This window comes from Somniosus microcephalus, chromosome 11 (genome assembly GCF_052327205.1).
Source record: "Somniosus microcephalus isolate GS21.2 chromosome 11, FLI_Smic_1.0, whole genome shotgun sequence".
Lineage (NCBI taxonomy): Eukaryota > Metazoa > Chordata > Chondrichthyes > Squaliformes > Somniosidae > Somniosus > Somniosus microcephalus.
In genome coordinates this window covers 41,400,249-41,421,749 of record NC_140997.1, presented here as the reverse complement: position 1 = coordinate 41,421,749, position 21,501 = coordinate 41,400,249, and the positions used below count along the sequence as shown (strand labels likewise).

General features: G+C 45.2%; 1 protein-coding gene across 1 annotated transcript in view; it reads left to right on the top strand.

The window, feature by feature from the left end:
- cacna1ha (calcium channel, voltage-dependent, T type, alpha 1H subunit a) overlaps positions 1 to 21,501 on the top strand; it is a 362,311-nt gene that overhangs the window by 109,064 nt on the left and 231,746 nt on the right. The window contains exon 7 of the mRNA XM_086000548.1: positions 7,985 to 8,771. Within this exon, the coding sequence (XP_085856674.1) occupies positions 7,985 to 8,771 (787 nt within the window). The remainder of the gene's footprint in view (positions 1 to 7,984; positions 8,772 to 21,501) is intronic.

The following is a 21,501-nucleotide window of genomic DNA, read 5'->3' as shown; positions in this document are numbered from 1 at the left end:
GATATCTGACTTTCCCACAACTGGCGGCGGCAGTCGAGCCCCAGACCCCCGCTAAGTCAAGGAATTCAGATACGGAGCAGGGGGAACCGGAAACCTCGATCTAACGGCAGAAATCAGCAGCCGTTTTGTTAGGTTTTTTTTCTTCCCCTAGCATTTTTTTTCTTCCCCTAGCATTTTTTTTAAACAGTCAGGCTGTGGAAAGAGTCTCTGTAGCTTAGCAACAGCTTCAGAGACGCTTCCAAGGCAGGGCCCGAGTGTTTACAAGCTGTTGCTAAGCAACAGTGTTTGTTGTCAGATGCGGAGATGAAAACCTTCTGAAATCCGAAGACCGAAACACAGCTGGTCCCAAGGTTTTCGGATAAAGGATAGTCTACCTATACTGATCTATAAAACTCTAAGGGGGAGAAATTTGGTATCGCCCTGTTTGGGGCGCAATTATCGGCTGGGCGCAAAGTTTAGCGCCTGGCGCTAATTATCGCCTGCAACTGCAAACTTGACTTCTATTGCCCCTGAGGTGATTGGAGTGCTAAATCAGGCACTATACACATCTCTTAAGGCGCTAATGCTGAGGAGCGAGGCGCTACCTCAGAGTGCTGGCGAAGCTCATGTGATGTCAGTCAGCAATGGAACACAGACCCACTGGCGCCAGCCAGTTCTTAAAGGGGAGGGTCGATCTTGCTCTCCATCCACACCCTGTTCATTGCAGCCTTGAATCTCGGCCTGGAGAGTCCTGTACATCAAATCTGTTGGAAAGAACAATGGAGAGACCCAGAGAAAGAGCTCAGAGTGCAGCCCCCATAGTCTTTTCTAAATTGATGCAAGGAAGGTCAAATCAAAATGAACCTGCAAAGTGCTGCTCAGTACCCAAAACTCCTTCACACAGCATTGATTCTCTCCAGAAGTGTGTCTCTCTCTCTCTCTCTCAATGCGTGGTGCAAAAATGTCGCTGACAAAAAAAGGTAGGAAGCAGTCGGCTTTAAATAGCACTACCCCAGTCCCTTCCCGACTGCAAATCGCTCCCCTCAACCTGTCGTTGCTAGCGGCAGGCGGGAAGGCAGGGGGTGCCAAACAATATCCGGACTGGGGCGTTGCACGCTTGACTGACGTCATGATCTGCGGGCGCAGGAGATCGTGACGGTAGTGGTTAGCGCCACCACAAAATGTCTGGTCAATTTTGCGAGCGGTGCAAACATTGCCGCACCCGGGCGCTAGTTGCTTTGCGACCCATTAGCGCCCTCTTAGGGTGCTAACGGGAAGCGCAAAACAACCGAATTCTTCCCCCCAAGAAACTGATCTCTGAAAGACTGAGATACTAAAATAGTAAAAAGTTAACTAAAGGCAGTGGAAATTTAAATCTATAAATCTAAAACACAATGGAAACTGCCATCAAGTGAATTTCAACAGTGAAAAAATGAACAATTTAATAAAACAAACTAACACTGTTACCCACCAATCCGCTCGCTCTGTGGCAGTGACGTCATTTTTGAATTTCTTTTTCAGTTTTCTGCGTTCAGCTCGAGCACTGATTCTGACTTTGTCACTCGCACTGTTTCCCCTCAGGCTCGCTCTCTCTGCTCTCACTGACTTTCTGCTGCTGTTTTTCCCACTTGTATCTGTTGTCCTCTTGCACTGTTTCCCTTCAGGCTTGCTTTCTTCACTATATAAGAGTCGTCGAGGTTGAGCAATGCCATTCAGCCCATCTCTCCTGCATGTATATCAAAAAACATCCAGTAATTGTTACCTGTTCTCCATTAAAACTCATTGGTTAATGAAACCAACAGCAGTTCGATTTGCGCTGCAACAATGTGGCTACACTGTATAAAAATTATTTTACGAGTCCATGCAACTAGCAGGGAGCCTCGTTCCCCAGAAGCACATAGCATAATTTCAGGCTTACATTGCCCACAATTTTCCAAACATGTATTTTAATGGTTGAAAAATTGTTAGTAGTGTGCGTACAATTTTTTGATATGTGCTCACAGTGCACAAAACTCCCCTTCAGTAGTGCACGCTTGTAAAATTGCCTCCATATCCCCCAGATTCGGGTGAATCTCTGAGGCACTGAGGACCAGTTCCCTATGTCATGCATGGGTGGCACTCAGCTAAGATTGTATCCCTGTGCCAGAAGCATACAGAAATGTATTTGCATCATTCATCAGGTCAGAAATGGGGATGTTCGCTGATGACTACACAGTGTTTAGTGCCATTCACAACTCCTCAGATAATGAAGCAGTCCGTGCCCGCATGCAACAAAACCTGAACAACGTTCAGGCTTGGGCCGATAAGTGGCAGGTAACATTCGCGCCACAGAAGTGCCAGGCAATGACTATCTCCAACAAGCGAGAGTCTAACCATCGCCCTTTGACATTCAATGGCATTACCATCGCCAAATCCCCCACCATCAATATCCTGGGGGTCACCATTGACCAGAAACTTAACTGGACCAGCCACATAAATACTGTGGCAACAAGAGCAGGTCAGAGGCTGGGTATTCTGCAGCGAGTGTCTGACCTCCTGACTCCCCAAAGCCTTTCTACCATCTACAAGGCACAAGTAAGGAGTGTGATGGAATACTCTCCACTTGCCTGGATGAGTGCAGCTCCAACAACACTCAAGAAGCTTGACACCATCCAGGACAAAGCAGCCCGCTTGATTGGCACCCCATCTACCACCTTAAACATTCACTCCCTCCACCACTGGCGTACGATCTATAAGATGTTCTGCAGCAACTTACCAAGGCTTCTTCGTCAGCACCTCCCAAACCCGCGACCTCTTCCACCTAGAAGGACAAAGGCAGCAGATGCATGGGAACGCCGCCACCACCTCCAAGTTCCCCTCCAAGTCACACACCATCCTGACTTAGAAGTATATCGCCGATCATCATCGCTGGTTCAAAATCCTGGAACTCCCTCCCTAACAGCACTGTGGGAGTACCATCACCACACGGACTGCAGCAGTTCAAGAAGGCGGTTCACCACCACCTTCTCAAGGGCAACTAGGGATGGGCAATAAGTGCTGGCCTTGCCAGCGACTCCCACATCCCATAAACGAATAAAAAAAAAAAATTCTCTATAACATTCATAGTAGAGATGAACAGCTGCTCCAGCTAGTGTTAGGTAAACATAGGAATTTATTTGCACTAATAGCCTCATAGAAACTGAAATTTTAAATGAAACCCAGAGTAACATGATATCTGGAACTCCCAAGTCAGTAGCTTGAATAATCAGAAAAGTACTAATTCAATTTGAAACCACTGTATACCATAATTCAGAGGTAAATGCATTTATTTTGCTGAAAGCCAAAATGAGACCAGCCAATATAATTAAAATTACACATTTTAGGAACTGATGTACAAAACAATTCCTCTATTTACTTAAATCATTGAGGGCAATTTTCTCAGCTGCAAATTCAATTACAGTGCCATTTTTTAACTTCCAGAAAATAATTTGTTGAATGTGCTAAGTCAGAAATGATTATGAATTAATACTTTTCAATTCAATTCCACAAGTGTTAAACTTTGTATTATTTTAAGAGATCTTATATTTGTATAATGTATTTAGCTGTAGAGACTAAGACTGCCTTTTTGCTGTGATACCTATAATAATAATTCGTTTTAGGTATTTAATATAAAAAATAGTTTTGAATTGGTGCTACCCTGTATTGTTCTTTCACCCTGCAACTCTGCAATAATCGCAGCTCTGAAAACAATGGCCCAGATTTTGTGGTCAGCGGCGAACGAACGGCACTCACCGTTCGTTACGCTTACAGCTACCCACAGACTTTTAGTGGGCTTTTGCACTGCAACTTATGGTAATTAGAGATCCATTACAGTGCGGTGCCCTCTCCAGGGGCTCTTGGACCTGTGTGAGCAGGGAAAGCAACAGCATGTCTCTTCAACCAATCAGGTTGAAGAATCCTTACTGAGACACGCAGGCCTGGATATTAACGGGGGCGGGGGTGGGGCAAAGTTTCAGATGGTCCGGGTTTCACCCAGCGTACGACTTTTCTCTTCGTCGGGTTCCCTGCTGGGAAGTCAGCCTGATTGATAGGCTTGGCTTCCAGTCGGGCAGGGACGATTCTGGAGTAAGCCACAGGAGCAGATAGGTCCGATCCTGGAGGCGTGGGGTCTGTTGGCGCAGTGGGGGGGGGGAGCTTGGGGGGCTGGGGGGGAAGCACACCTGCACCTCCTGGCCCACAAGCAGTGCTGTGTAAGCACTTACCTTCTCCCCAAAGCAGTCCTCGCCTCCCTTCAACTGCCGGGTTTCCTGAAACCTGGGAAACCCAGCTGGCCATTGTTAACTCAGAGGCTGCCAGCCTCATTACAATATTTAAATTGCCAACCTGCCTCCTGGGAGCAGGTTGGCTGCCCACCCCTTGTCCCGCCTCCGCCATCCAGGTCGGGTTTGAGATTTTAAAAATTTTAACATCTGACCTGACCCCAACCCAGAGTCTAAACCAAGTAGTATAAGTTGGAAAATGTAATTCAATATAAAATCATGTACAGAAAGTGAAATAAAGAGAGGGGGAAAGAAAGATGGGATAAAGAGAGTGATAAGAGACAGAAAGAAAAAGTAAAAAAAAAAAAAAATTTTAATATTTAATTTTTAATTTTTAAAAAATCTCCAGTAATAATTTAAATCTGAAGGAATGAGACACAACATTTGTAAAAGTAATTTTTTAGTGCCAGAGAGGTTGCTTGGTAGTAATTAAGACATATCATGCAGTTAAAAATTCACTTATACTTGAATGGACAAGCCCTAACTTTTTCTGGCATCTTTAATGATTATCTAGTGTGTAAGTACCGCAACTTCACGCCCTTCATGTATTTTAATGCCGAGCCTCTCGGCGAGGGACCAGTGCAGCGAGACTTGTGGAGGAGCAGGGCAAATTGGACAGCAACTTCCTCATTCCGCATTTAACTGCGCATGTGCAGATGCTGGAAGTTGCTATCTGATTTACTCCATAATAACGGTGAACGCTGATAGCCTCACTGTTGTTCCTACCGTAAAATCCGGGACAATAAAATTGAATGATTTGGCATAAGCTGGTTTAAAGTTCTATCTCCATGGATGATTGACTTTATAATATAAGTATTAGGGTGGGTTTTCCCAGGCAAGCACTGTTGTGGGGCCTCGATTTGTGCAGAGCAAACTGAAAATGTTTGCAAACTTCCTGTGGGCCTTCATTATAATGCAGTGGGGAGACATTGAGTACATGTAGGAGGTGCACACTTGGTGGCAGGCCCAGAGGATGAAAAGCGTTGCAGGAAGTGCCAGAAGAACTGAACCCCGGAAATGCTGAGTGTTGCGCATGGATGCAGTACCAGAAAAAGTTCATAGACCTTATCAGAAGGGGCAAGGTAGACCACTGGATGACTATGCTTTTCATCAAGGAAAAGATGATGGTTTTGTGCATTCTGTTCCTCACAATCTATTCTTTTGAATGGATCCTTAAATACTCCCGAGCTCACTCTTCTAAATCTTCCTTCCACATTCATCAATCCCCTAGCACAAGCATGCCCACCATAGAAACTCCCAAGCATGCATGCAACCTCATCCATGTGATTCACTTTTCTCTCTTACCAGCCCCTTCTCACATAGGCTTTGTAACTGCCACTGTTCACTTTTAATTAACTTCATCCTGTTCCATCTCTTACTGGCTGGAGGCCGAGTCCCAGCGCAGGATTCATATACCAATGATCCTTCCTGAACACTGCAAGCTACTGTCCTATCAGAAGGACTGTCGCACAATCTTTCTTGGAGCGTCTGCCCCATGTCATGTGCTTACTTTTGCCACTTCAGTACTACCTTCTCAGTTTCTTGTCATTTTAATGTCATTGCAGGATCCTCTCAGACTTTCGGTATCAGTCCCTTCTGGGACTCGCCACTAAGCAGCCCCTTGTAAAGTGGTAGCACCGGCACACCTAGCACCCCTTCACTGCATATACTTTATTCACTCACCAGCTCAGAGACACCAACTCAGAAATATTGGATTTGCAGCTAGAGGGCAGCCCAGGGAGTAAGTCAAAGTGCACTGGTGAACATAAGCAGGATCAGGTGGAAGAGGAGGAGCAGGAATCCCTTGCTCAAGGGTGAAGTCAGGCCAGATTTCAAGAGAAGTACACTTTTTGAAGACAAGAGGTTGTTGGGATCATTGGAAGATTACCAGCTAGTACAAAGGAATCCAGCAGCTGCATGAGTGGAATGCTGAGTGTCATCATGCAAAATCTGCAGACAACCTTGGATAGAATGACAATTCCAGGGCCATCTGCAGTGCATCCCCTCACCAGCAAGGCCACAATGGCAACTCAAACAGCTACCATTCAGGCCTTGGACTGCACTCTTGCCACATCTTTGCGCATGATGACTTGATGAGCATGCCAGGCAGTGACAGGCTAACAAGATTTCATTGATGCCACAAAGGTACTGCAGCTGCAGATTAGAATGCACAGTGACATGGAGGCTCCAAGTATGGTTCTGGATGGAAATGGCCTTGGCAGAGATGTTTCTCTCTCTTTCGTCACAGCAGTTCCACACTACTCCTCTGCCCATCCCTCACCATGACTATCCAAGAAGCAGAAGGCAGGCTGGGCTAGGCCATCCCCAGAACAGCAGAGAGTTCACAGCCTGTAGAAGGGCCATCTGTGATCCATGCTTGAAGAGATCGTGGGCCAGTGCCATGTACCAGAGGCACTCTTTGCAGTAGGACTTCACATAGAAAGCACACTAGAATAGGTAGACACACCTCAAACACCACCTTGAAGAAGTGGGTAAAAGGGAAGCATCATGGTGATAAGCCTTAGACAGATACAAGCACATATTTTAGCATTGTTATTTTATCACTGTTCTTTTTAGGAATTTTGAATGTAGGTGTGCAGGGAAAACAAGTATGGAAGTGTAGAATGATGGTGTGGGAATAGGAGGAGGGTGCAAGTTTGACTATGAAGTTTTTCTTTTTATTCAACGTGGGATGGAATAGTTGCATGACCGGGGTGGGGGTGGGGTGGGGAGGGAGAGGATTCCAGCCTTATGGTAACCAGTTAGTGGTATCTCTAAGAGGGCCTAGCAAATTTCTTCAGCTGTCAAGGGGGCCCCTCTGTCTCCAAATAAGCCGTCTCGCAAAAAGGGGTGGGAGTGTCCACAGTACTGAACACGGCCTAAGTTTAGAAATACGTAACAGCATTCTGAAACAAGTACTGAAGCTGCAACACCACTTTCAATGCCAAAAGCCAAAGTTCACGACCTTTCTTGACAGTGCCAGCTTGTGCCGTTAAGACAGAGTTGGTACCCTTTAAGACAGTCAGCACCTAAATGACAGCTCTGGAAGCGGTCGTGCCAAGTTTTTTGGGTGACAATCTGCCCCTGAGCTGCATTCACAGTTATAGGAAATCTGTGAGCAGAGGCATCAGGCATTTATCAACATGTAATTTACATTGCTGTACCCCTTTCAGGTCCGGCCACCTGAAAAGCCATACGGAAAATTAAGGAGCGATGTTATTCAGGCACAGAACAGAGGCAAAAGATTATTGCCAATTTTTCTGTGTATTTGGGTCAGGAAAATTCACCCTGTGTAGTCTTAATGTGGAGCACCCGTAGCGGGAAAGCACTTCCTATTTAAATTTCTTTCCTAGCCTATTGAAGAGAAAATTGTTTCGGGGACCTCTTCCCACAAGCATTATGGAATGTTAAGGGGTGCTTACTTTCAGTTATATCAATTTTAAAAGTATTATATCATTTTTATATAATACTTCATACAACAATTGCGGTTAACAGAATACTGATGTGTGACACCTCTGAGATATTTAGTCCCCTTTGAGTGTGAAATGAGTTCCATTGTTAATGTTTTGATTCCAACAAAACAAAATGAGTTAACGAACACTTAGCATGAAGTCCCAAGATTGCCAGCATAGAGGCTGAACATTTTTGCTGTCTTTGTGAATTTAAAACTGATTTTGTATATTTCTGTCTTTAAAAAATTTCTTTAGGTTGGTTCATTCTTCATGATTAACCTGTGCCTGGTTGTCATAGCAACTCAGTTTTCAGAAACAAAGCAACGCGAGAACCAGTTAATGCAGGAACAGCGAGCCCGCTTTCTTTCAAATGATAGCACAATCGCCAGTTTCTCTGAGCCAGGAAGCTGCTATGAAGAGCTCCTTAAGTACATTTGCCACCTTTTTAGGAAAGTGAAGCGGCGAATTTTGCGCCTTTACAACACCTGGCAGACTAAACGACGCAAGAAGGTCACTCCAAACAGCTCAAATGGACAGGAGAGGAAATGGCGGAATAAGGGACGTGTAAGGTCAATTCATCATTTAATTCACCACCATCACCACCATCATCACCATCATTATCATATCAGCAATGGTAATTCAAGGGCACAGCGGGGCAGTCCAGAACTTTGTGATATGGAGATGAAATCATTGCGAGCTGGCAGTAAGCTCATGCTTCCTTCATCTGCACTAAACCATCAGAGTCCTTCTTCAGGTGCTGAGTCAGTTCACAGTATTTACCATGCCGACTGCCACTTTGAAGGCCCACAAATGACATGCAAGTCTTCCACTGCAGCTAATGTTAAACTAACGGCTGGCCTTACACATCATGGGGGCATGAACTATCCAACAATAGTTCCATCTGTGACTAGTAGAAGCAGCTCCACACCAAAACCAAAAGGCAAGAGAAGCAGTAATACACCCATCACTATGGGCAAAGGGAACCCTAACATGAACTTGGCAGATTCTTATGGCAAACTGCACCATTTTGTGGGAGAGCATGGTAAGAATTGTCACTTTTTTTTGCAGTAGTCACTTCAAAATGAATTCTAATGGGTGAAAAGCTTCATGAGGAAGCAACTCAATTTTACAAACGCATTAATGTTTAAAACCCATTAAGCAGGATAAATGAGAAGATTAAAAATAATGCATACTTGCGACTGATTACCCGGCAGTAAACTCCTTGAGGAGTTCTGATGTGATGAATTGCTAGAGCAAACCTTAAGTTGCTCACAGCAATTGTAGATGAGACTATAGCTTTGAAAACACTTGATTATTTGTATAATTGTTCATATCCAATAATTTGTTACAATATATAACATTTTGGTTTTATTGAATTTGGGTCAGCATATCTGCGACTAAACCTGCTGGGTACAGGTTTAGTCGCAGATATGCGTGACCAGTGTGCTTCACATATGATAATGTCTACATTGAAGGATTAATAATCAAAGCACTAATCATTATAATTTTAGTAAGTGATGATCAACAGTTTGCAACAATATGGCCACTGTACTTCAATGGTTTCAAACTATTTTGCTCTCCATTAAAGTTCTCCGCCTTGTCTGCTCAACTAGCTATGGATACTGGTACCACTAAGTCTGACAACCATTTTCACCTTGATAATCTGTATAAGTTAACAAAATGGACAAAAAAATCTACCTACAACACACAAAATGTCCAGAACTAGTGATTGTGTATCAAAATGTTTATTTTTAATGCAAAATCATTGCATTTAGCAATTTATAATATCACTCAACTGGTTTGTCCTGAAAAAACAAGGAACTTGGATGATTACATTTACTCAATCTCCCTTCATGCAGCTTGTGGCTGTCATTTTACTGAGTAATGGTCTTCAGCCCCAAATAGAACTAGCCTCCTTTGATGCAACTCCTGCAGCAGGAACTCCAATTCTTGATCTTCAAGTGGAGCAGTGATGCCCACTTGCCTCCGCTGTATCATTGTGACCAAATTCTCCACCTTTTAAGCGCCACTACATCTTCATCCTTAAGGGCTAGCTGCCACCTTAACAGATTTTCCAAATGCCAGCCACTGTGCAACAAGCCAACCTATCTGGGCAAGATTTTTCTGTGCCTGTAGCTTACACAAATTAGGAGGAGGGACTCATGTTGAAAGATTGGGCCAGGTATTCCCTCTGTGCGAGAAACACAGGTGAGCCAACACAGTAGGTCAGCTCAATTCAATTTTTCCCATTGTCAGAAAATCAGAACTCTAATGTTCTCTGTAAGGCTCACCATACCTTTGGTATCTTTTTGGCAGTGGACTTCAAACAAACATGCCAAGATTTCACAGCTACTGACATTTAGATTCATAACTGAATTTAATCGGAGTTCCCCTGTTTATCCTCAGAAACTGCACTCAAATCTAAGATGACATTCTAAGAACAACCTCTCACCTCTCTTACAAGCAAATCCAATTAACAAGCTATTTTTACAAAACATCAGGGAGTTTTTGCTTTAGAATTTACTTTTTCCCAATAAGAGTTTTCTAATATTTTTATAGCATCTGTATGGGGGAACTACTCTTCTTCTTAGGCAGTCCCTCCGAACTGAGGATGACTTGCTTCCACATCAAAAATTAGTTCTCAGGTGGCTGATGAGTCCAATGCGGGACCTACAGTCTCTGTCACAGGTGGGGCAGACGGCGGTCGAAGGGGTGGGTGGGTGGGATGCATGGGTTGATGAACTGAAGGTGTTGATAAACACATGGGAGTATGATATTGTTGCTATCACGGAGACATGGTTGAGGGAAGGGCAAGACTGGCAGCTCAATATTCCGGGGTACAGAATCTTCAGGCGAGACAGAGGGGGAGGTATAAGAGGAGGGGGTGTCGCAATATTAATTAAGGAGTCAATTACTGCAGTAAGGAGGGATGATATATTAGCAGGGTCCTCTAATGAGGCCATATGGGTGGAGCTTAAAAACAAAAAGGGGGCAAGCACTTTGCTGGGAGTGTACTATAGGCCTCCAAACAGTCAGGGGGAGATAGAGGAACAGATATGTAGGCAAATCTCAGAGAAATGTGCAAATAATAGGGTAATAATAATGGGGGATTTCAACTTCCCCAATATTAACTGGGATAGTCAGAATGTGAAAGGCTCAGAGGGTGTAGAATTCTTAAAGTGCATCCAGGAGAGCTTTTTGAGCCAGCATGTAGAAAGTCCTACAAGAGAGGGGGCGGTACTGGACCTAATTCTAGGGAATGTGGCCGGCCAAGTGGAAAAAGTGCTAGTAGGTGAGCACTTTGGTGATAGTGACCATAATATGGTAAGATTTAAGGTGGCCATGGAAAAGGACAGGGATGGGCCGGAAATAAAGGTTCTAAATTGGGGGAAGGCCGATTTTAATAGGATAAGGCAGGATCTGGCCAAAATGGACTGGGATCAGCTACTTGTAGGAAAATCCGCATCGGAGCAATGGGAGGCTTTCAGAAGGGAGATTGAGATCATACAATGGCAACATGTTCCCGTAAAGGTCAAGGGTGGTTCCAAAAACCACAGGGAACCTTGGATGTCAGGGGATATACGAGAATGGATTAGGAAAAAAAGGAGGGCTTTTGGTAGATACAAAAGGCTAAAGACGGAGGAAGCCCTTAGAGGAGTACAAAAAGTGCAGGGGGATACTTAAAAAAGAAATTAGGAGATCAAGGAGGGGCCATGAAATAACACTGGCAAGCAAAATAAAGGAAAATCCGAAGATGTTTTATAAGTATATTAAGGGTAAGAGGATAACTAGGGAAAAAATAGGGCCCATTAGGGACAAAAGTGGCAATCTGTGTGTGGAGCCGGAAGATGTAGGAGGGGTTCTGAATGAATTTTTTGCGTCTGTTTTCACTATGGAGAAGGACGATGTAGACATAGAAATAGGGCGGGGGGACTGTGATATGCTCGAACATATTAACATCGAGCGGGGGGAGGTATTGGCGGTTTTAGCTGGCCTAAAAATGGATAAATCCCCAGGCCCGGATGAAATGTATCCCAGGCTGCTGTGTGAGGCAAAGGAGGAGATTGCGGGGGCTCTAACACATATATTCAGGACCTCTCTGGCCACAGGGGATGTGCCAGAGGACTGGAGAACCGCTAATGTAGTACCATTATTCAAGAAGGGAAGTAGGGAAAAACCGGGGAACTACAGGCCAGTGAGCCTAACATCAGTGGTAGGAAAATTATTGGAAAAAATCCTGAGGGACAAAATTTGTCTCCACTTGGAGAGGCAAGGATTAATCAGGGATAGTCAACATGGCTTTGTCAAGGGAAGATCATGTCTGACTAATTTGATTGAATTTTTTGAGGGGGTGACTAGGTGTGTGGATGAGGGTAACGCAGTGGATGTGGTATACATGGATTTCAGTAAGGCCTTCGATAAAGTCCCGCACAGGAGACTGGTCAAGAAGGTAAGAGCCCATGGAATCCAGGGTGCCTTGGCACATTGGATACAAAACTGGCTTAGTGGCAGAAGGCAGAGGGTGATGGTCGAAGGTTGTTTTTGTGACTGGAAGCCTGTGGCCAGTGGGGTACCACAGGGATCGGTGCTGGGTCCCTTGCTGTTTGTGGTCTACATTAATGACTTGGATATGAATGTAAAGGGTATGATCAGTAAGTTCGCGGATGATACAAAAATTGGTAGGGTGGTAAATAGCGAGGAGGGTAGCCTCAGTCTGCAGGACGATATAGATGGGTTGGTCAGATGGGCGGAACAGTGGCAAATGGAATTTAACCCGGAAAAGTGCGAGGTGATGCACTTTGGGGGGACTAACAAGGCAAAGGAATACACAATGAATGGAAAGACCCTAGGCAAGACGGAGGGTCAGAGGGATCTGGGTGTGCAAGTACACAGATCCCTGAAGGCGGCGGAACAGGTGGATAAGGTGGTAAAAAAGGCATATGGGATACTTGCCTTCATTAGCCGAGGCATTGAATATAAGAGCAAGGAGGTTATGATGGAGCTGTATAAAACACTGGTTAGGCCACAGCTGGAATATTGTGTGCAGTTCTGGTCGCCACACTACAGGAAGGATGTGATCGCGTTAGAGAGGGTGCAGAGGAGGTTCACCAGGATGTTACCAGGGCTGGAGCGCTTCAGCTATGAAGAGAGACTGGGCAGGTTGGGTTTGTTTTCCTTGGAGCTGAGGAGGCTGAGGGGGGACATGATTGAGGTGTACAAAATTATGAGGGGCATAGATAGGATGGATGCTGAGGAGCTTTTTCCCTTAGTAGAGGGGTCAATAACTAGGGGGCATAGATTCAAGGTAAAGGGCGGGAGGTTTAGAGGGGATTTGAGAAAGAACTTTTTCACCCAGAGGGTGGTTGGAGTCTGGAACTCACTGCCTGAAAGGGTTGTGGAGGCAGAAACCCTCACAACATTTAAGAAGCATTTGGATGTGCACTTGAAATGCCATAGCATACAAGGCTACGGGCCAAATGCTGGAATATGGGATTAGATTAGACAGGGCTTGATGGCCGGCGCGGACACGATGGGCCGAAGGGCCTCTATCCGTGCTGTATTACTCTATGACTCTATGACTCTATGTGCGCTCCTTGCGCTTGGCTTCTGCTTGCTCCCGGCGAAGAGACTCAAGGTGTTCGGCGCCTTCACAGATGCTTCTACTCCACTTTGTGCAGTCTTGGGCCAGGGATTCCCACGTGTCGGTGGGGATGTTGCACTTTTTCAAGGAGGCTTTGAGAGTGTCCTTGAAGCGTTTCCTCTGCCCACCTGGTGTCTCTTGCCGTGTCGGAGCTCTGAGTAGAGTGCTTGTTTTGGGAGAATCGTATCGGGCATGCGGACGATGTGACCTGTCCATCGGAGCTGATGGAGCGTGGTCAAAGCTTCGATGCTGGGGATGTTGGCCTGAGCGAGAACACTGACATTGGTGCGCCTGTCCTGCCAATGGATTTGCAGGATCTTGCAGAGGCATCGTTAGAGGTGCCTCTCCAGTGCTTTGAGGTGCCTGCTGTACATGGTCCATGTCTCTGAGGCATACAGGAGGGCGGGTATCACTGCTGCTCTGTAGACCATGAGCTTGGTGCTGGGTTTGAGATCCTGGTCATCAAACACTCTCTTCCTCAGGCGACCGAAGGCTGCACTGGCACACTGAAGGCGGTGGTGGACTTTGTCATCGATGTCTGCCCTTGTTGACAGTAGGCTCCCGAGGGAACTACTATTGGTTATGCATGTCTCCAACTTCAGTCTCAGTACAACTTTTGTGCATTGAATAAATTATTATCTTGCTTCAGGTTGTTGGTAAACACATAGGAAGTCATTTATGCCACATTCCCAGCATCCATAAGAACATACTGGACCAACATTTGGGACCTATTTTTAAATTAAGCCTAGTATAAAATAATTCAGTGGTATTTTAATAGACTTGAAAATACACAGATCAAGATAAATTTCTGACCAAGATTTGCAAGTATAGATCTAAAGACATAGAAAATGAAATAGAAAAGTAAATAAAAGTTCAAAAGGAAAATAGAAACAGTGAAAAGATGAGGCAAAAGACAAAAATATATTGGAAAAATAGCATATGAAATAAGAAACTTGACCAGTTGCTAAGAACTAATAACCGAGAAATAATTTTAAGCTTAGCTCCCCGAAGTAAACTCTACTATTGCCCAGATTTGTAATCACAATTTATCTATGGAACCAATTAGTTGTCCTTTGAACATCCCACTGGAAGCAATTTAGGATGAATGCACAAATTGCTACGTTGATCTTAAATAGGCTGATTGTGGCCTAGAGGTGCCATTGTCTTCAGTGGATGAAATTAAAGCGCCATTCAAGTTATACTGTCTTCTTGTTAAACATTGGTTAGGCCTTCATCGTGACTTCAATTATTGACCTTTTTTCCACCGTTCAATGATATGTTGCTTCTGGATTACCATCACAAGGTATGACCATTTTAAAATTAGACAATTTGAGGAAATAATTCCTCTGTACACTGGCCTAGAAATTCAGTAGGACTGCAGGCAGCATGTAAAAGTCATACTGCTTGCTACTTTGCATGATTATAGCTTTCAGACGAGTGCTGAACACGCTGCTAAGTGGCTGAACGCTCAGCAGGGGGCCCAAGTTCGTGCGAGGCTAGCTCCAATTAAAGCTAGGCTGCACAACTTAAAGGCAATCTGCACCTCTTAAAGGGGAGGTGCCTTCTGCCAGCAACAGGTGGTGGAAGTGCTTGTGGAGGCTACTGTCAGTAAAAAAAAAGGGTGAGTAATGGCTCAACAGGTCAGAGAAAGGGCTCCAAGATTTTCTGATGTACCACTGGAGGCATTGGTCCAGGAGGTCAATTCCAGGAGAGAAGTCCTCTTCCCACAGGGGGCCAGGAGCCCCTCCAGGCAACAGATGAGAATGAAGCGGGAGCAGATAGCTAAAGTAGTCAATGCCAGCAGTATAGCTGCAAAGACCTGGACTCAGTGCAGGAAGAAGTTTAATGACCTCACATGCGTGGTCAAGGTCAGTGAATTCATCTTCAAGTGCCATATCTCACCATCTGCACCACTAGCCTCTCACACTGCTCAGTGCACCACACCCCCATCACTCACAACAATCTAGCAAACACGACTCATACCTCAAATTCATAGCTTCACCTCACTCGCCCACACTTACCACTGCTGCAAGCCTCACACCCACATCTCACAGCTTGAACACACTGTCAGCTAGTCAACCATGACAGCCATATCACCCAAACACATTACACCACACTTCCCTTTCTCTTGCAGGAAAAGGTGGCGCATAACAGAAGACAGCAGAACCTAACTGGTGGGAGACAGGCTCGCCTGCATCACCTCACCCTTTGGAGGAGACAGTACTGGCCATTCTTGGCAGGGCCATGGCTGAGCCCGTGGCCAGCATCGGGGCTAAAGGAATACAAGATGCTGGTATCCTCATACGTTATCCAGCTTCTCACATCCCACGTCCCCCTCATTTCACAATCTCCTCTGATTTACAATCTGCACATGGTGTAAACATGCATCTCTTGTTTCCCCCCTCCCCTCACCAGAACCCTACCCGTGTGTCTTTCTCATTTCACACACCCAAGAAATCCAGCCTACCCAGCCAGTGGTCGAACAACAAGAGGGAGAGGAGAGTCACTCGATTTCACTCCCAGCCACCAGCTCAGATACTGACACTCTGCGTACTTTAGAGGATAGGTTAGACGCGGGATCTGCACATGGTGAGATACCGGGCATGAGTGTCCTGCAACCAGGGCAGGGGGAAAGGGTAGCTTAGGTGCCAGATCCCTGGAGGACAAGGTCGCACACGAGTTCTGCTGCACAGGACTCAGATGAAGACCTCGATGCAGCGGCCTACAGAAGAACGCTGATGGGTATGCACAATGAAATGCTTGGTACATTGCATTCAGGCTTTCTGGCAGGCCTGCCAATTTCAAAGGACATGGTGGAGTCCAGCTCCAGCCTTGCACAGGGCTTTGGGCAGAGCTTGGAGCCAATCCTCTCCAGTATGTAAGGGGTGGGCAGATCCATTAACACACTTGTGGACCCAACCATCATGCCGCGTCTGATGACTTCAGTTTCAGTTTCCATTGCAGCACAAGCCACCCAATGTCTGAGTACTGCAATGGAAGCTCAGACTGAAGCCATGCAAGCACAGACTGCTGTCATCATGGCTGGATTTACCAGTGTTAAAAGGGGCTTGCAGGGTGTCACAGCAGTTCAGCAGTCTGTACTCCAACAGATTACTAGGATTGCTGAGGTGCTGCCCCGGGGGAGTGGCAGTGGATCCGTGGAGGACGACCCTGCTGTCCTCCCTCAGGATGACAGCATTCGTCCTCCCACCACTGCCACTCCATCAGTGCCCTTGCTGTTGCCTGTCACCCAGCCAGCCCAGACTGCTGCCGCTCATGCCGAGGTGGTGCAGTCCGAAGGCAGGCCTGCTAGGCCTAGAGCTCCTTGAGGTCGTCCTGCAAGGTCATCTGCAGTCTCCCCCATTGAAAGTCAGCAGCCTGCATAGGAGCACTAGGATAGGCAAAGGCATATGCAAGACAGTCACTAAGGGAACGCACAAGGGTGATTAGTAATTTTTCATGTAATATTGGATGGATATATGGATAAAGTTTGATTGGAAAGTTTGCTTTGTGGTGGCTTTTATTGTAGCATTGTGGCCAAGAAGACGCTGTGATGGTCAGTAACAGAGTGAAGGTAAGGTGTGGGACTATTGTTGACTGGGAATTGGGGTTGCATTCACTCGTACTGCAGGCGGATGATTTGATCCTGGCCAGAAACAGGCTGTGTGGGTTGGCTCCTTCCTCCTCCTCCTCCTGCGCTGGTGGCCGTATCCCTGATGTCAAGGGCTGTGCCCTCATGATGGCCAGGTTGTGGAGCATACAGCAGACTACAATGAATTGGAACACACGCTCCCGTGAGTACTGTAGGGCTCCTCCAGAGCAGTCTAGGCAGTGGGGCATTGTTTAAGGATACCAATGGATTGCTCTATGATGTTTTATGTGGCAGCATGGCTCTCGTTGTACACGCTGGCCACGTGTGGTTGGGTTGTGGAGCGGAGTCTTGAGCCAGGTCGTCAAGGGATAGCCCTTGTCGCCCAGTAGCCCTCTGGTTTGTCTTGGTGGCTCAAAGACTGAGGGAGCAGTGGACTGGCACAGAATAATAGCTTCATGACTGCTGCCAAGATACTGGGCATTCACCATTAGAATATGCTGAGCGTGGTCGCACACCAACTGCACATTCAGCGAGTGGTAACCTTTGCGGTTGCGGTACATCTTGTAAAAGTCGGATAGCCAAGTGGCCCATAATGAATGATAGTATACCCATTGAATGTTATGGAGACAATCTTCAGCACTCCCATTGTACAGGATGTCACTCAAAGATACTTGCCAAATAGAATCTCATATCCACTACCTCCACAAGAGCGAGTGTTTCAGCAGCCACAGTACTCTTAACAACCCGTTTTATTTCCTTAACTTCCCAAGCTAAAAGGACAACATTTCCCATTCTCACCCATAAGAAACACCATGAAGCCAGCTGCACTAGAATACCCATCAGGAAGATTAGCATGTGAAGCATCGCTAAAGATAACTAGCTTCATGTTCTTTGGGTCACCTAAGGATGGGAACTTAAGTATGCATTTGTCCAGATTTAATTTTTGTAATATTTTATTTACCCTTAAAACATTTTCTAATATGGGGTGTTTCAATGAAGTACTTAACTCCAACACATCTGGTCTAGTCTGAGTGCACAACCAGTTCAACTGACCAATCAAGCTTCGCAATTGCTCTGTCTCTTCTTTCGATATAACATCACCTTTCTGTGATGACCTAGTACGATTAACTGGGATGGGAGGAACACTGCAAATTGGACTGTTAATTTAAAGTTATACCAGATTTTGCTTAATATGTAAACCAATATATTTAAAAGCCCAACAGGCCTGCCCTCCAATTTAAAATTCTACTGTAATCTTATTAATGGCAAATTTCATAAATTCCGCAGTACCACCCCATAACACATTAACATGCATCATGAAGATGCCTGAAAGTTTTCCTTTATGGTACCAATAAAACATTATGGGATTTTAAAAAAATTCGTTCATGGGATGTGGGCGTCGCTGGCAAAGCCAGCATTTATTGCCCATCCCTAGTTGCCCTTGAGAAGGTGGTGGTGAGCCGCCTTCTTGAGCCAGGATTTTGACCCAGCAATTATATACTTCCAAGTCAGGATGGTGTGTGACTTGGAGGGTTGGTGTTCCCATGCACCTGCCCTTTTCCGTCTAGGTGGTAGAAGTCGTGGGTTTGGGAGGTGCTACCGAAGAAGCCTTGACGAGTTGCTGCAGTGCATCCTGTAGATGGTGCACACTGCAGCCACGGTACGCTGGTGGTGGAGGGAGTGAATGTGTAAAGTGGTGGATGGGGTGCCAATCAAGCGGGCTGCTTTGTCCTGGATGGTGTTGAGCTTCTTGAGTGTTGGGACATTGGCTGAAAGATATGATTCTGTGAGAATGACTATTGTCAGGGATGGTGATGACTATTGTCAGGCTTGACTAGTCTGTGGGACAGCTCTCCCAACTTTAGCAAGGCCCCAGATGTTGGTGAGGAGGACTTAGCAGGGTCGATTGGGCTCGGTGTGCCGTTGTCATATCCATAGCCAGTGCCAAGGTCGATGCCGGGTGGTCCATCCGGTTTTATTCTTACTGTTTCTCGTAGCAGTTTTTTTTTACAACTGAGTGGCTTACTCGGCCATTTCAGAAGGCAGTTAAGAGTCAACCACATTGCTGTGGGTCTGCAGTCACATATAGGCCAGACCAGATAAGTACAGCAGATTTCCTTCCCTAAAGGACATTAGTGAACCAGATGGGTTTTTACAACAATCCGATAGTTTCATGGTTACCATTACTGACAATAGCTTTTTATTCCAGATTTATTTAATTAACTGAATTTAAATTCCCCAGCTGCCGTGGTGGGATTTGAAATAATTTCTCCAGATTGGTCCCGGCCTCTGGATTACTAGTCCAGTAACATAACCACTATGCTACCATTCCCATTTAATCTGATATTTGTTGAACACAACCTATTTTCAGCAAAACAGATCTCACCAAAACAATACCCTGGAAGCATCATTCAGGCCATCGATGCATTTGTTTAGTTTCTGTAGTTTTTTTTCCCTCACATCTGCTGCCTCTTTAGGCAATTTCAGAAACGCTTCTCTGAAAAGTATTGCCCTGCAGAAATGCGGCTTTTTTAAAATTTAAAATTGAACAATTTATTTACAGTTAATGACATTACAGAGCCCAGGTTTCAGCTCTTTGTACAAAGTCACAAGCCATCATTCCCTGCAATGTAGGGGTCTCACACAATTATATAAACACGAGTACTAACCACAATAAGCTTGATCCCAGTAGTCACTTTATCGCTCTCTCCCAGAGAGTGAGTTTGTCAAACAGGTACTTTCCCATGCCATTCCCAGGGGGCTCCCAGTCTCTCCAAGTCGGCGACATGACCGCCAAGCCTCCCGACCATCCCTACTCGCTCATCCAAACAGTGGGTTTCCAGGAAGTCACACACGTGAGGGTCGGTGCTCCCAGTGGAGAGCCCGTGCAGATCCAGCAGACTCCGGCCTACGGCTTTTATGTCAATTGACCTACACTCCCATGAATATGTGGCCAAAAAAGCCAAAAAAAATTAAGATGACTTTTCCAGCTGTGGGAGAGTCCACGCTAACAACTGTATCACCATTTCTCTTCAAAATCCCTAGCTACCAACCTTGCTTTTTAGCCTTAAGTCCCATCTGCAAGTACAAACCCAGCTATGTGACAAAGCTGGTTGACTCTTATCTGGTACCTCAGAATAAACTCCAAACTCTTTCCAGCTAGCTAACTCCCTTCATTTTGCCTCTCTTACTCATTTATCTTCAAGTTTATTGGCAGCCACCAAAACATTACGATCATGAGGACTTCTACTTCTAGTTCTGTTACATGACTGTGTTCTGTGGTCTTTGTTTAATTGTCTGATCTATTCAAACTATGGCCTCTACTTCCACTTCTATATCTGTAGGGATTACTACTGCGAGATTTCCTTCTTGCACTATCGGAGGCTGTTTCTCTAATTCATGATCGTTTTCTGACATGGGAGTCACTTCCAGACTCTCTATCACTACATGTACTGTGCTTTCTTACTTTCCACTCCTTCACCCCAATCTGCCAGTCCATGGATCTCGCTTCTTGGCCATCATCCTGAACATTCAACCAAAATTTAAACCTACCCGTAGCTTTCCCTGCACATCCCAAAATTGTCGCATCTCTCTAGTTCCTGCTGGATCATATATCGCCCGTCTACCCACTATGGGTAATTGTTTTGTGGATACGATAGCTCTGCTGAGTGTGTCATGATCACATTACCACTATCCTCATTAAAAAAGTGAATATTTGAGGTACAAAATGCCTCATTTATTTCTATCAACTGCTCAGAGTCTGAGATTTTATAATTTATTCCAATTAATCGTGAGGAATGAACCATAACCGTTTGATTGCCATGTTTGACAAGTACTGTTTTACCATCACAGCCTATCATCTTACCAGGGCCTTTCCATTCCCTATGACCCTCTCTTTTATAGTATACTAAATCTCCTGAATTGAACTCTGTCTCAGACGGTCTAATACGCTGCCTCAGTGCTCTACGAATTTTCTTTGATACCTCAGCCTTGATAAAGGGTTTTGACCCGAAACGTTGACTCTAATTTCTCTCCACGGATATTGCCTGGCCTGCTGAGTTTTTCCAGCATTTTCTGTTGTTATTTTGGATTTCCAGCATCTGCAGTATTTTGCTATCGTACTTGATAAAAGCCCGTCTCCCTGCATCCAAAGTATTTAAATACTCAGAAAAAATTGCACTAATTGTAGTACCTTGTGGAGCAGGAGGATTATTACAAACAACAGAAGGTAATTTGGGATTAGTTGGTAAGGACTATATCCGCCAACCATCTGAAGAGAATTGTGTGTGTGAACTGCCTATGCTAGGGCAGTTGACAATTTACACTCTGGTCGATCAGCCAAAATTTTATGCACCATGTCATCAATCACAGCACAATTCTTTTCACAAAGACCATTGCTAAAAGGGCTCTCAGCTGCTGTATTCAGGACAATGATATTCATATTCTCACATGTCTCTGAACTCCTCGTTCACCTCCTTTATCGGTCAAAAACTTTGCAGATGTCCCAAGTCCAGTCCTTATCAATGTTTCCATAATTTT